Source organism: Sabethes cyaneus, chromosome 2 (genome assembly GCF_943734655.1).
Source record: "Sabethes cyaneus chromosome 2, idSabCyanKW18_F2, whole genome shotgun sequence".
NCBI lineage: Eukaryota > Metazoa > Arthropoda > Insecta > Diptera > Culicidae > Sabethes > Sabethes cyaneus.
In genome coordinates this window covers 43,207,114-43,223,541 of record NC_071354.1, presented here as the reverse complement: position 1 = coordinate 43,223,541, position 16,428 = coordinate 43,207,114, and the positions used below count along the sequence as shown (strand labels likewise).

At 40.3% G+C, this 16,428-nt stretch overlaps 1 protein-coding gene across 1 annotated transcript; it reads right to left on the bottom strand.

Moving 5' to 3' along the window:
* Positions 1–8,652: 8,652 nt before the first annotated feature.
* On the bottom strand, positions 8,653–9,889 carry LOC128735345 (uncharacterized). The gene is made up of 2 exons (XM_053829835.1): positions 9,478–9,889; positions 8,653–9,332 (listed from the first exon to the last, which is right to left on the bottom strand). Exons 1-2 carry the CDS (start codon positions 9,749–9,751, stop codon positions 8,653–8,655), a joined length of 954 nt encoding a protein of 317 aa, XP_053685810.1. The 5' UTR covers positions 9,752–9,889.
* Between the last annotated feature and the right edge of the window lie 6,539 nt (positions 9,890–16,428).

The following is a 16,428-nucleotide window of genomic DNA, read 5'->3' as shown; positions in this document are numbered from 1 at the left end:
TATCCCTTTTTCAGCTGTCTTCCAGCCAGTCTGTTCTTTTTAGCATTCCCTCTAAGGCGAGACAAAACCTTTTTTAGGTTTTTGAACCTTTGTTAATGACCAGCTATTCCCCCCTTTTAGAAATCCCCTCTTATTACCCAGCCACTACAACTGATGGCGTTCCAGATGCAAGAGAAACGCACCCCGAAAGAATATTAGTCCGTTACTTGTTGCTGCTAGAGATCGCGGGTACCACTGCATCGCCACAAGTATCACGGGATATGATTTGTGTTAGCAGGGCAAGGTACAGATCAGGGTTCATCTTGGTAGATGATATCTGTACCTATAAAGAAGGATTTCTGTCTGTCTGTCTGTCTGTCCTGTGTTCCTTATAGAATCAAAAACTACTGAACCAATCGGCGTGAAAATTTGCATGTAGAGGTTTTTGGGGCCAGGAAAGGTTTTAGGGATAGTAAGAGACCCCTCCCCCCACTAAGAGGGGGGGCTCCCATACAAATGAAACACAAATTTCTGCATAACTCGAGAACTAATCAAGCAAATAGAACCAAATTTGGCATGTGGGTGTTTTCGGTGACAAGAATTTATTCTAGGGTAATTTGAGACCCCTCCCCTCTTTATATGGGGAATTATAACTCCTCTCCCCTTTAAGAGGGGGGGTTTCCATACAAATTTCCTCATAACTCGAGAACTAATCAAGCAAATGGAACCAAATTTGGCATGTGAAGGTTTTCGAGGGCAAGAAAATTTTCTATGTTGAATTAGGACCCCTCCTCACTTTAAGAGGGGGGGCTCCTTTACAAATGAAATACCAATTTCCTCATAACTCGAGAACTAATCAAGCAAATGGAACCAAATTTGGCATGTGTGTGTTTTTGAAGACAAAATTTTTTTCTATGATGAATCTGGACCCCTCCCCACTTTAAGAGTGGGGGGGGCTCCTATACAAACGAAATACAAATTTCCTTATAACTCGAGAGCTAATCCAGCAAATGGAACCAAATTTGGCATGTAGGTGTTTTCGGTGACAAGAATTTATTCTATGGTAAATTGAGACCCCTCCCTCTTTATAAGGGGAATTGTAACTCCTCTCCCCTTTAAGAGGGGGGGCTTCCATACAAATTTCCTCATAACTCGAGAACTAATCAAGCAAATGGAACCAACTTTGGCATGTGAAGGTTTTCGAGGGCAAGAAAATTTTCTACGGTGAATTAGGACCCCTCCCCACTCTAAGAGGGGGGGCTCCTGTACAAATGAAATACAAATTTCCTCCTAACTCGAGAACTAATCAAGCAAATAGAACAACATTTGGCATGTGGGTGTTTTTTTGGTGACAAGAATTTATTCTATGGTGAATTGAGACCCCTCCCCTCTTTTTAAGAGGAATTATAACTCCTCTCCCCTTTAAGAGGGGGGACTTCCATACAAATTTCCTCATAACTCGAGAACTAATCAAGCAAATGCAACCAAATTTGGCATGTGAAGGTTTTCGAGAGCAAAAAAATTTTCTATGGTAAATTAGGACCCCTCCCCACTTTAAGAGGAGGGGCTCCTGTACAAATGAAATACAAATTTCCTCATAACTCGAGAACTAATCAAGCGAATTGAACCAAATTTGGCATGTGTGTGTTTTTGGAGACAATTTTTTTTTCAATGATGAATTGGGACCCCTCCCCACTTTAGGAGGGGGGGTCCTATACAAACGAAATACAAATTTCCTCATAACTCGAGAACTAATCCAGCAAATGGAACCAAATTTGGCGTGTAGGTGTTTTTGGAGGCAAGAATTTTTTCTGTGATGAATTAGGACCTCTTCCCACATTAGGAGGGGGGGCTCCAATACAAATGAAATACAAATTTCCCCATAACTCGAGAACTAATCAAGCAAATAGAACCAAATTCGGCATGTGGAGGTTTTTGGAGGCAAAAATATTTTCTACGGTGAATTAGGATCCTTCCACACTTCAAGAGGGGGGGCTTCTACACAAGTGAAATACAAATTTCCTCATAATTCGAGAACTAATCAAGCAAATGGAACCATATTTGGCATGTGGGTGTTTTTGGAGGCAACCATTTTTCCCATGATGAATTAGGACTTCTTACCTTTTTAGGAGGGGGGGGGGGCTCCCATTCAAACGAAATACAAATTTGCTCATAACTTTAGAACTAATCAAGCAAATGGAACCAAATTTGGCATGTGAGAGTTTTAGATGGCAGAATTTTTTTTCTGTGGTGTATTACGACCCCTTTCCCTTTTAAGAGGGTGGGCTCCCATACAAATGAAATACAAATTTCCTTATAATTTGAGTACTAATCAAGCAAATGGAACCAAATTTAGCATGTAGGAGATTTTTGAGTCTTGAATTTATTTTATGATAGTTAGAGACCTCTCACCCCTGTGGTAGGGGGATATGGACTCTCATACAAATAAAACAGAAATTTTTGCGAAACTCAAAAACTAATCGAACTCGAGAAATTGGAGACTCTTCCATAAAACATTAGTCAATACAAGACCACAAAAACTATCTATAGTAACACTAGATCATTCAGGACGAGCCGGTCGCGAGTGTTGCCGGTGACCCGCCGTCGGAAGCGCCGCCCACTGGGGGTCTTGCAAAACTCGAGAAGTGACAAAGATCATCCGAGATTCATGATATGTACAACACAGGTTAATTTGTGGCAATACGAAGTTTGTCGGGTCAGCTAGTAATCCAATAAAACAACGCGCGCGTCAGCGATTATATTTCATTCATTACAAAGGATTTCCGCAATCACTATTACATATTGTCGTTTAAAAACCGCATGTGACGTATTTGAGCCTGAATTCAATTCGAGGATATGAATTTTATGCTTTGGACATTTATTTCCGTAAGTAAAATATAAACTAGTCCCGCGCGAATCCACTGTATGGACGGAAAATATTGCATCCGTCTTGTAGATAAAGTTGACGATTTATCACGAATGTTTTGATTTGATTTGATTTATCAATCACGCGTCCTAATTCGTTTACGAACCATTACATTAAAAACTTTACAGCACCAGAAACTGAGCGACTGAGAATAATAATGTACTTCATGAATGATTAGAACAAAATTAAATTAAGAACATTGTCCATTGCGCAACAATTTTAAATTTTCGGCGATTTTTATGAAGATATAGATAATCATCACATTGCTAATTGGCTCACAATACCTGACAGCAAAAAGCAGGAACAGTGAAACCAATGAAGCATTTCTTAAAGCAAATAGTCCCTAAGTTGATAAGCATTTCCTCCTACCAACGCGAATATGTAGAGATTTAGCGCCCTACACGCTCACATAAAAGAACCAGCACAGAGGGGTTGATAAAAGGGACCCCCCTAATAAAGGGACTTTTAAAGGGAGGGAAGTTCAAATTCAAATAAATAAAAGGGGTTAGCGTTTCTCTTACAGTTGTGAAAGTGAGTGACATTGCTGGTTTTATAACGTATTTATAACGGTTCTGGTGACTAAAATCGGTCATAAGAACCGCAATAAGTGCGTAATAAAACTCAAACTGTTACTTGTGAGAGGATGGAGGAGAAGTTCCACTGAGGAGGGATATATGGGAAAAAACTTTGTTTCGCTTTTGTTATAGGGATTTTCGAAGAGCAAACAGATGTATAACAGCCTTTTGGCTGGCCGGCATTGTTATTGGTCAATTTTCAAAGTATTGGATCAGTAGAAGTTACACATTGAGAATATAATGCTACTCCCAAACACCATTTAATTGGTTCTTTGTGCAATCTTACTGGTTCGGCCAATCACGGAGTGCAACTATGGGCAGTCTACCTAAGCTAAGCTAAGCTAAGCCCTCTATGCCGATTCGTTTATGTCAAAGAACATGGGTGCCAACTCAAGCAACAATTTGGGCTTTATCATACTCTTATGATGGTTTTTAATTACCAAAATTGGTCATAAAAGCCACTATAAGAGTGCAATAAAACTCACATTGTTACTTGAGAAGTTTGATGAAGAACTGTTCAGACGAATTTGCTCTCTGAAAATCCTTATAAAGGAAGAGAAACAAAGCCTTTTTCTCATATATTCCCTCTAAGGCCCCCTGCGTAACTTCAGCCCTCAAACCACCCCGCGGTCTTGTCTCCCAGCCACTTGTGCAACTGCAATCGGTCTGAATGCAGTAGAAACGCAACCCTTTTCACTTATTTGGACCCCCCCCCCCCCTCTTGACAGAGACCACCCACTTTTTGCCAACCCCCCAATGCTGCTTTCTTTATATCAAGGAACAAGTTTGGTGGAGAACGGTCAAGGCGTTCTGGAGTTAAAACAGAACATACAAACATACGGCTCACTTTTATCACAGCGTTAGATAGCTTGGTGCAAATATTTCAGGGGATAATAAAGGACCACATTTGATGGACAAAATCCTTTTTGAATTGTTACAAAGTTGTTACTCATTTACTTAGTTACTTATCCTGGCTCGCTGTCCCTTAGGATTTGATCTGCAAAATAATGTTTCGCCAACTAACTCGGTCCATGGCTGTGCGTCTCCAGTTTCTCGACTGTCCCACAATTTCTGTCCCACCAACCCTATTCGAGGCGTAAACCATTTTTGCGGGGTTGTTGTCGGCATTCTCACAACATGTCCCGTACATTGTACCCTTCCAGCTTGAGCAACTTTCTAGATACTGGGTTCAGCGAAGAGCTGCGCCAGCTCGTGGTACATCCTTCTCCTCCATACACCGCACCGTTCTAACATACACCACCAAAGATAGTCCTAAGCACACGACGTTCAAAAACGGCCAGTGATTTCAAGTCCCCAGGAAATACTAGCGCCTTGTCGAAGTCCCCTGCATGTTTCAAACGGGCTTGATAACGCGCCCGAAATCCTCACACAGCACCGAATATCATCCGTCGTGGCCTTAATCAGTCTAGTTAGCTTCCCGGGAAAACCGTTTTCGTCCATAATTTTGCATAGCTCTTCACGGTCGATAGTACCGTAGGCGCCCTTGAAATCTATGACTAGGTTGGTGCGTAGGGACTTGGTATTCGCGACACTTTTTGAGGATCTGTCGCAGCACAAAGATTCGGTCCGTTGTCGATCGCCCGTCTACAAAACCGGTTTGGTAACTTTCCACGAATCAATTTGCTAGCGGCAATATACGGCTAAAGATGCTCTGAGAAAGCATTTTATAGGCGGCGTTGAATGGTAATCGCTCGATAGTTCTCACGTTCTAACTTGTCGCCCTTCTTTATATATTGAGCATATTACTCCCACCTTCCACTCCTCCGGTAACTATTCTGTTTCCCAGATCCTGACTACCAGTCGGTGCAGACCGGTAGCCAACCTATCCGGGCCCATCTTGATAAGCTCCACTGCGATACCATCCTTGCCAGCTGCCTTGTTGTTCTTGAGCTGCTTGATTGCTTCGATCACGTCATCTATCGAGGGCAGGGAATCAAAATATCATTGTTCATACGCAGAAATAACCGACAAAAACGAAAAGCGATAAATCAGTTATTCTACCTATAAAACAAACACACATAGCAACCAGAATGTATCACGATAACAAAATGTTAGGACAAATCAATGTCCCTTTACACCAGCAAGCAGGACAACTTTCGATGATAATATATTTCGTCGGCTGGTCGGCTGGTTAAAGACAATACTTTATCCGCAACTTGAACAAAAGGGACCAACAGCAAAAACCTTAAGAAAAATACCAGCTTGCTTTGACCTAAAGTCTGGCGTACTTAAGTTACCATAGTTACCTTGGTAACTGCCAAACACTACCGCTGCCGACACAGTGTGACATGATTGTTCTTGTTGCGCACAATACGTATTGCATACAGCAGTGTGTCTTTTTCGCAGGCAACAACTTAGTTGTCGTGAAACATCTGTATCCACGGTAAACAGCTACGATAACTTGTCTTTGTCCTAACTTCCATGCAGTGGTGTCAAACTTTCATCATACGTTGTCGCAACATTTTGAAGTAGGGACAATATCTTTGTCTCTTGTGCGTTCGTGACTTTTGTTTCCCTGATCGTGGGGGATGGCATATCACCATCATCCGCCTTACTGATGTAGTCATTCTCCCTGTTGTCTTGATATTCCGTCTCCGTGCCATTCGGGTGCTTATTGTAGTGCTGCTTCTAGCTATCGATCACCGATCATCGATGTTCATTCGACAAGATCCCTCCGTCTTTATCTCGACATGTTTCGGCTCGCGACACAAAGCCTCTGCGATATACGTTCAGTTTCTTGTAGAATTTACGCATTTCATCAGAACGATACAGCTTTTCCATGTCCTCGCACTCCATTTCTTCTGCGCGTAAAAAGCGTCCTTATCGTCCTCGTCACTTCCTAGGTGTGGGATATACACGTTGTTAATGCTAATGTTGAAGAAACGGTCTCTAATCCTCAACTTGCAGATACGGCTGCCGATTGACCACCTCCCAATCACATTCGCAATTTGCATGTGGCCCATCACGATAAAAGGGGCTGGTACCGAATGACCGAAACACAAATGGCCGAATCACGAATGACCGAAATCCAAATGGCCGATTTCCAACAACAGTCACAGAAGGCCGAATCACGAAAGACCGAATCACGAATGGCCGAATCACGAAAGGTCGAATTTTCCCGGAATGCCCAAATCAACAACACTTTTATTGCTCATGTTGTAAGACCTTACACATTTTGAATAAATTTTTTCATCTATTTCTCTCCGCGAGTTTAAAACATCCCCCTGAAAAACCTGTAAAATTTTCCCTTCTATTGCTTTTTGTTCCACTCGCAGCTCTGTGATGATCCGCGTCATTGATAGGTGAAGGAGAAAAGCTTTTCGTATAATTCTGTACCTTTGTTTCAGAAAAACAAGACATACTCTGCGTCTTATTTTTTATTTTGATAGATAGAGTGTAGATGATTGACGATTCTTTGTTCCCCCAAGCGCGAATTATTTACTTTTATTATAGGGTACGAGGCCTATTGATCGTGGCAGTAGCAAATGTTTCCTAGATGATTCAGGGTGAGACGGCTGCAGGCCGTGAATGTGCGCCGGTGACCCGCCGTCGGGGGGGGGGGGGGGGGGCATCCCCCCAGCAGAAACCATTACTATTTATGTGCATGCATTTTCCTAGGTTTACTGACTAGTAGGGACTACCCCTTAGTTAAGTCCGAACGAGCGGCAGCGAGTAAGGACAGCATGTACTCAACATTTATGCAGGCTGGATTACCTACGAATAGCCGAAACACAAATGGCCGAAATAACAAATGACATAATATACCTAATGGCGGAATCATGAATGGCCGAATTACAAAAGGCCGAAACACGAATGGCCGAACTTCATATTTGGCCGAAAATATTGTCGGCCTTCAACCTGCACAAACAATGGATACACGCTGTCCTTATCCGCTGTCGCTCGCTTGGACTTAACTAAGGGATAATCCCTACTAGTCAGTAAACCTAGGAAAATGCATGCACCTAAATAGTAGTGGTTCCTGTAGCGCTACAATGTCGAACTTGCGGGCTCTCAATAAGTCGGAAAGAATGCGGGTACTTCCCAGAAAATTGAGAGCAGTTCCAAGCTTCCAATCGTTAGTCCTTTTTTCCGGTCCCTATTTTCATTATTTGCTGACTGTACTACACTTAAATCTCGTTTTACGTCCACTGTTGGGGGACGTAAAAAAAATCGATCGTAAAAAAGAGGACGTTAATTCAAATTTTGGACGTAAAAAGTGGACGTTAATTCAAATTTTGGGCGTAAAACGAGAGGACGTTAATTCAAATTTCGGACGTGAAAAAGGTGACGTAAAACGAAATTACGTAAAACGAATGGACGTAAAACGAGATTCTAGTGTAGTATGTTTTATGGATGGCTTGTTGGGCCTGCACCAACCCCCTGTGTCGCCGGAGGACCATCGTTACAGTACTGTTTAGCGTCCCACACTGACACGAGGACGATCAACTTTATCACGCTTTTTCCGAACAAATTTGATGAAAACGCCTTGAGAAACACTTATTTAAAAGCTCTTTGCTTCTGAAAAGTTACTAAATTCCTTGAAGTCTAAAGTTTAACCGTTTCTGCCCTATGGCAGCACAGGTGCTTCAGGACTTCCGATACTAAAGCTTTTTCACATGATCAAAAACTGTAAACAGCCAAAACACCCCTGGGACAGAGAGGGTTACGAACAATTTTCAGAACAAAATTTTCTCAGCTTTCGAATAAAAGCAACAGAATTGAGTTAGCTAGCATACTTGTTTACTAAAAGCGTCAATAACTCTGTAACGATTCAAATGTATGCGATCATAAGCGTAGATGGATTCTTTTTCGTCAAATATGGTCCTCTATCATCCCCTGAAATATTTGTAAAAAAAACCTAACAACACCCTGAATATATATAGATAGACAGATTATTCGATATCGACTTTAATCAAATGATTAAAATAAAATAAAAATATGTTCGAAATTTGCTTAAAATGATGACAGCTTTTTCAGATATTGATTTTACACTTCTACCTACTAGTAACCCGTAGTTTTACGATAAAAGTTACCGCAGGACTCAGATATATTAACAAACAGGAGCAGAGATTTATTAAAAACAAGTTAAATATATTTCAACTCATAGATATCAACAGAGAGCTTCGTTTGATCTGAGTTTCAAACGGCGTCCTAATCCTCATCCAATGCATCAGCAATCATTTGTTGGATTTGAATCCTTAGCGAGAGATTCTTTTTGCCAGACAATCGTCTCAGGAACGGATGCAGGCTCATCAGAAAATTGTAGTCGGAGTCCAGTTTGACGCTTCCATCGTGTGCAACAGTTTGCTCTTCCAACTCAACCGGTTCCGTTTTCATGCGTGCGCGCAGTCGATTTTTGAACGTTACCTCTCTGTGTTGTTGTGGGTAAACCTCAATTACCTCGCAGCTGCGAGCGGCTTCCATTTGCAAATTTTCGTACGATTCGGCATTCGAAACGTTCTGGAAGCTCGCGATCAGATCTTCCGGATCACTTTCTTCGGCAAGCGAATTGCATTCGGCGGTAGACACAGTTTCATACCGTCTCCTTTTTGCTTCGGGATATATCGATTGAATGGTTTCGTTGTAATCAGGATCGTGCTCGCCATCCACGCCGTACTGCCAATGCTCTTTGTTCTCCTCCTTATTTGTTTCGTCCGGCGATTGTGAATCACCGTGGCAGTAGTTTTCTTTCGTACGGAAATGGCCAATCAGAAATGACAACGTATTGTACAGAGGCCATGTAGACTTATCCTGATCGCCATCTTCAATACGTTTCACTTCTCGACGGAAGCTGTCTCGCAAAGTCTTCCAGCGGGTTTTAAGTGATGTCACTGTAAATGAGAAAAAAAAATGATTTCAGTAATCAAATTAATTAAATATTTTTGTAATATTCGAAACTATTTGTTCATAGACAAACGCCCGAACCGCAACGTAATCTATTGCCGTCCCCTGTATTAACAACGCTTTTACACTCACCATCAGCGGAGTTGAATGTTTCACGAATTTCCTCCCAACCGCGATGCGCAACCTGAACGCGCTGCCGAAGATGCTTCCGATGCCAGAGCGCCGGTCTTGCCTTGACGCAAGCGATTAGCTTTAATGTTTCTTCGGTGATGTTGATATTTCTGCCGTGGCTTTGGCTGCTGCCGGTAGCCAGCGGAGTGACACTACCGGAGCCTACCGCCGATGAGTCTCTGACCGAGCAGGGTGTGGAAGCGACGGCAGCCGCAGCTACAATCGGTGGTGCCATTGCCAGCAGAAGGAAACGCTACTCGATTGGCTGTTTACACTTGCGCAAGAGGCCTTGCTGAATATATTCTACTATCAGCAGTTCAACAGTGGCACTTTTTGACACTTCGAATCCCTAAACAATTAGGTAGAGCTTGCTCCGTTTTGCAAGTAGTCTGTATACTAAAAGTCTTTGCGCGAGAATCTCAGTTCGCTTGCGATGAGGCGTATATTATTTCACGTAACTGCACTACAACCGCCGAACCTATACGTATAGAACTAGCTGTTTTTTGTACGCCCTGCTTCTCTTGCTGCTTGTCGCTGCTAGAACTGAACGTAAACAACCGGTGTTCGGAATTCGCGCAGCGCAAACTAACACACTGAAAGCAAAGAAATGCATGATTCTCGTGCTCAATCGACTAGAGGCGTTAGGCGATTTGGCGCGTAAAAACAATCTGCTGACCGTAAGCTGACTTGCGCATGGGGTAAAGGTTCACTAGGTAGGAATGCTAGGTATGTTAGATACACTTGTAGTATATTCGTCTATTCTACCTTAACACTGTGGAAAAAATACCTTTTAGTTTTGCCCGTTAACGTTAATGTCCGTATAAACTTCTATGAAATTTATTAATTTATTTCAAATTACATCATACCGTGACCGCCCCTAATTCTGCGCAGCTCCTAATTCTGCGCACTTTTCTTTAGGGTTTTTTTTCTAATTCCCGTCGTAATAAGGAAAGCCATTCTAATTTTCATTATTTGTTGGATGGATTTAATGAATACTCCAAAAGTTCTTTTGCTGATTTGACTAAAACATACTTACCTTCCTATTCGTGAACTTTGAAATCACTGAAAAGCGACTATTAAAGCATATTATTGAAATTACGCAACTGATTTTATTGCTAAAATTCGTCGTACCGTTTTAAAATCCGTCCATCAAAATTTTTCATCGTCCGAACTAAAAATTCACAACAATGTTTACGAAGCTAACGGGTATGTATTTGTGTAGGACGGTATGACAAATGTTATTCTGCAAATTTTCTGCAGGTCAGGCAAGTTTTCCTGGCTGTAGAATAACGACAATGCCTTGCGTGAGTTATTTTCATTTATGAATGACGGAAATTAAAACGATTAGTCGACATTGTCTTCTTCGTCGCACGAAAAAACGTAGGAAATTTGGCTGTTACGGCTTCTTTAATGATAAAAAGCATTTAAATAGATCTCAGATCACTTTGATTGATCGCGTATGATAGACAACAAACTAAAATATTAGGGAATAACTAGTTTTGCGTTGTGTGCTATAAAAATGCTGATATTTTTAATAATTTGTGTTGGATAGGACGGGAATAGGCAATTACGACGATGTAGCAACATACCCTATATAAGTATTTTTTTAACATTGTTCATAACTATGATCATGTCTGTTGAATATTACACCATTATTCACAAATGGGCCATAATATTTGAAAGCGAAATAATTTAACGTGAAACTGAAAGCATTTTATATGGTACAAAACATCGTCGTTAGCACCAACGCTAAGATTGTCCTGCTAGAAAATTAACAAATTTATGATCGAAATTCTTTGCAATGATCAAATTACCCAGCATAATTAGGAAGAATAATTAGTTTTAGTCATTTTTTACACAGAAAGAGTGATTGCATGCATTGCTTTCCTTAGAAAAATGGAATGCAATAATGCGCAGATTTAGGCACAGATTTTTTATTCATGTTCCAAATTCTGCGCAGTAATGTATCCTACGAAGAAAGCGCGAAAGAAAACGCAACCTCGCCCAAATGGCTGAGGTATGGAGGCATGAAAATTTAAGCAGAATCTTTAACTTCCATTGATTGGAATCCTGTGCTGTGTCTCGGGGTCCAAACCCACGAGCGCCAATTCATGAAACCATGTCTTCTTTTTTTAATGTCCAACCTCAAGGGGCTGTCAGAGAGTGGGGCAGTGGTTTCTATATGAAAACACAATTTTTGGTATTAGTCTAAAGTGTAATGTTCAGTATGCAGAGAACCTGAATCAATTCGCCCTTCACGTTATCGAGAATAAAATATTTAAAATGAAGCAATCAAAATGATAACAATATTCCTTTGTCACCCGGACAGCACAGGAAGGCCGGATCGTGGATTTAATTATGGTAATGGCTAATGTCGGATTTTTTGGTGTGCTTTCAGCGTATAAAGACATAAACAGTATGGCAGGAGTATTTATTTTCACTTTTTGGGTGCGCAGAATTAGGAGCAAACATGCGCAGAATTAGGAACAGGGGCAAGAAAGTGCACAGAATTAGGCACCGTGGATAAGTTTACAAAACGAAAAATATACTCAATTGTTGGTCGACTTATAATTCCCATATTTTTTACCAGATATTATTGACCGTAGCACTACACTTTGCTGCTATCCACGTTGTTAATTTAAATCTAGTATACTTAGAATAGCGGAAGAATCATAAAAATGTCTTAACTGCGCAGAATATGATACGTTCACGGTAATTGGAAAACTGATATAATTGGAAAACTTTTTTTTTTGCTCAAAGTATGCCAATGAATTATGTTCTATCTTTTTGCATTATTGTTTCCATACATTAGGAGTGTTAAAAGAGTTAGAGCAAACTCTCCCATAAGATTTACACGGGAAAAGCAAAGCAAACTATTTTATTCATACGGCCTAGGGTGATTAAAAAAGTTTTTAAATGCGTACCAAAAATACGATGTCTTTATAAAAGTTGTACAATATTGTTCCGATTTTGTCAGCCCAAACAAAATAGGGAAACTGACAAAATCGGGAAATTTTTTTTCGAAATTTTTTTCAAAATTCAATACTTAAGACCTTGCAATATCGAAGACTTCTACTAAAAATTAAAACTTAACCCTCAATTGGTTAACCGAAAGCTCAGTGAACCGGGCACAGCGCACTAGTCCAGAAACTTTTTTGGTGCACATTAGCTTTGAGCGGAAAAACTTGGTTTTAGGTTTATGGAACCTTTGGAAGAGTTTCCTAAAATTAAAAGTTCTCTCGTCCAGCGGAAGTCAAGTTTTGGTTAATGTTCCTAAAAGTGCAATAAAAAATTAATTTTTTTCTGTTTCAATATAACACACTGATGTGTTCTGCAAAGTTTTACAGCATATTATTACAAGAAATTTTGCTGAAGACAGTAACCTCCTATTCTCATAAATGAAAAATCGTTAAAATCAGTTGTTCTATTTTAGCTGTCTTTGTAGTTGTTATATGACTTTTTCTTGTTTCATAAAATTATGCAAATATGCAAATAGTAAAAATACACAACATTGTTGAATATACTATACCTCTATCTTTGTTTGTTTAGGAACTATAGAACTTTTACTTTAAAATGTCCTAATTTTGACCCGGAATTACTCGCAAGAAGGCATCATTTTTTTCAAAAACTCTCTTCAGAGAATCAGAATAGTTTCAAGCAGTCCGAAAAGTTTTATAAATCATGTACAAAAGCACCTTAACACTGTGGAAAAAATACTTTTTAGTTTTGCCCCTTAACGTCAATGTTCATTTGAACTTAAGCGTGTAGGGCGCTATATCTCTGCATATTAGCGTTGATAGGAGGAAATGCTTATCAACTTAGGAACTATATGGGCTTGTTTCATTATGCCTGATTTTTGTTTTCAGGTATAATAAATTCAAATTTGTCACGAGGTTTTCGAGTCACTTTAAATCTCGCATGTGCATAATATTTTTAGATATAAATTATCAAATTATGGTTGTATATGAGCACCAATGGCATTATATTAAATTTATTAAAAGGTATTTTTTAAAGGTATCTTAATTTTCGTAATTACTGGCCTTACCAGAAAATTTTTGAATAGTCAGGTTAGTCTCATATAACTCCCCCCATCTACTAACAACAATTCCTTTCCCGAAATACTTGTGAAGATGCAGAGGATTCCCTGGTCTTTAGTAGCAACAAGTATTGGACTAACATTCCTTCCCATCCCTCCAGGACCCGCATTCGGACGTGGCCGGCGTCGGTATTGATCAGCATGCAGGGACCTGATAAGGTTGCACAATGAGGAATAGCGTGCTGTCCCAAGTATGCTCTTTCCAGCCATCATTTTGCAATTTTCATCGGTTCTGGTCAATAACGGAGTAGCAGCACACGGGCGGTATCCTATGCTTATGCTTATGCTTATGCTTAACGTCAATGTTCATTTGAACTCTTATGAAATTTATTAATTTATTTATACATCAAATCGGACATTAAATTAGACTTGAATTTGGACATGGACACGAAGTTTTACTTGAAATTAGAATTGATGATGATGATGATAGTTTTATCAAGGACATTTTAACGTACAGTCATTCGGGTTTAAAATTAGAATTGACATTTTTCCACACGTTTTACCTCTTTTCTGTTCCTTTGCTCTTTTTTTCTCTTTTACAGTCCTGTGTTTTCACTTTTTGTTCCGTTCTTTCTTTAGACGAACAGAAAATCTTCTGTTTTTTTATTTTTGCTCTGATATCTGTTCTTTTACCTTCAGTTTTTCTTTTTTTGTCCCGTGGTTTCTATTTTATTGTTCCGTTTTTCTTCGTTTCCTGTCCCATTTTCTTTTATTCTAAGTACTGTTTTTCCTCTTTCCTTCACTAATAATTTTATGTAATTTTCTTGCGCGGTTTTCATCTTTTTTCTACTAGACACGTCGTTTTTCTTCTTTTCTGCCGATTATTTTGTTTTTGGGTCCCTTTTGATTCCTATATTCTCCGGTTTCCCTTTTTTATCATCCGTTTCTCGTCTTTTTCCCCACGGTTTTGCCTATTTCTTTGGGCTGTTTTCTCAGTTCTCCTCTTCTTCTTTTTCTATCCCATTTTCCCATCCCATTCCCGTTCGCATATTGTCCCTTTTTTCTCTTTTTATTTTTTTATTTATTCTTTTTCCGTCCGTTCGACCCTCTATTTGTCTGGTTTTTCCTTTATATTTTCCTGTTTTCTGCCGGTTATTTCTTCTTTCTCTTCTTTCCCTGTCCTTTTTTTCGCCCTTTTCAGTCATTTTATTTCTGTTGTTTGTCTCTTTACGGTATCGCCTTTTTTAATCTATTTGTTCGTATACGACAAAAGCAGGCGGTAAATCTGGGACATCAACTGTGAGTAGCCCGGACTTGCAAACAAGACCACAGAGGAAATCATTTCAACCAGTTTAACTGCTACCAATAGGATCGCTTGTCTCTAACATCCGGTCTTTAAGGTGAAACGGTACTGAATCTAAACATGGTCGAAAAGATGGCGCCCATATGAGGATATTGCCTGACATGGGCGCCATTTTTCCGGCCATGTTTGGATTCGGTACCGTTTCACCTTAAGCTATAAAACAAACCTGCAGCGGAGGATCTCGAACTTTGTTCGTTTCTGACTACCAATCGAAGACTCTCTCCACTCAACTCTCAACATAACAGTGTCATTGTTTGTGCCCAGAGCTGTAGCGTGACATTGTGGTGCCCTTGGCCGACTTCGGCATATTCCCAGCAAACACCAATTCGTATATCAATGTACGAAAATTATCGTTATTGACTTTTAATAAATTCAGTATCGTAAATATAGTCTAATGAAACGCACTTAAGTTTATATTCTATCGTGTTTGACGATAGCAAGTGATTGACCTACAACTTTCAGTACAGAATTGTATAGCATAATAAAACTAATCACTTTGAGTCGTTTCTTATCGCATACAAAGACTTATAAAGTTGAATTGTCAACGTATATTTTGTTGTACGTATATGGCCTCCAAATTAGTACGCATATGCTAATTTTGTGCATCAGATACGATTTTTCAGGGTATATATAGGTACATATAACTCATTTATTCCTCTGATATGCATATGAAAATGTTTACTGGGTTATTCAACCCTTTCGTGATGACCTTGGCGATCAGCTCCTTCTTCGTTTTGGCCACAAAATTATTGAAGTAAATGCTCCGTTTGAGCTTCACCCTAAAATATACTATTGATCGCAGTTGGGTGACATTGAGGGAGTTGGTGCTCGTCGGTGCAACCTTTATCGTTAGCCGGTTCATCTCCTTTAGTGATCTCTTGGCTTGATGAGCCAAGGCCAGGTCCAGCCAAAAGACCACATTCTTTCCGGTAGGTACTTCATACTGCATCTTCGTATCTCCTCGTTCACCGTAAACCCTGAACGGAATAACAGAGGCTTGAACATTTTCTCCTCTCTGATCATCAGCCACAGAAGGATCTTCTTCTGGAACTTGGGGCGGAAGATATACACAACGTCATCACTTGCCTTTTTGGTGGGGGACGTAAAGTATTCGGTCCTTTGCCAGTCGTTGCGTCCAACGTCAAATAGTTTTCGTCGGCTATTATGATCACGAGTCACCACGACATCGTGCTTCGCCTAAAAGATGTTTTTCACCAGCACCTTCAGTCTTTTTCTGGGTGATTGCCCGCTACTCAGACACGGCCAGCCTCGACTGACGCTTTCACATAATAATGTCCATTTTGGCCAATTACTTGTTCACCGTTTAGCCGGTTTCTTTGACCTTCCGGGCCAAGGCGCGGAAATATGGGGCCACCTTGCTTTCGGTCTTCATTTCTAGCTTCCGCGCAGCACTGTCGGGCGGCCGGAATCAGGCTTCCGTACAGCACTTTCGCCTTTCTCGCGGGAGAAGATGTTGCGAATGTTAGATTTTTCTGTTCGACGGATACGAAGT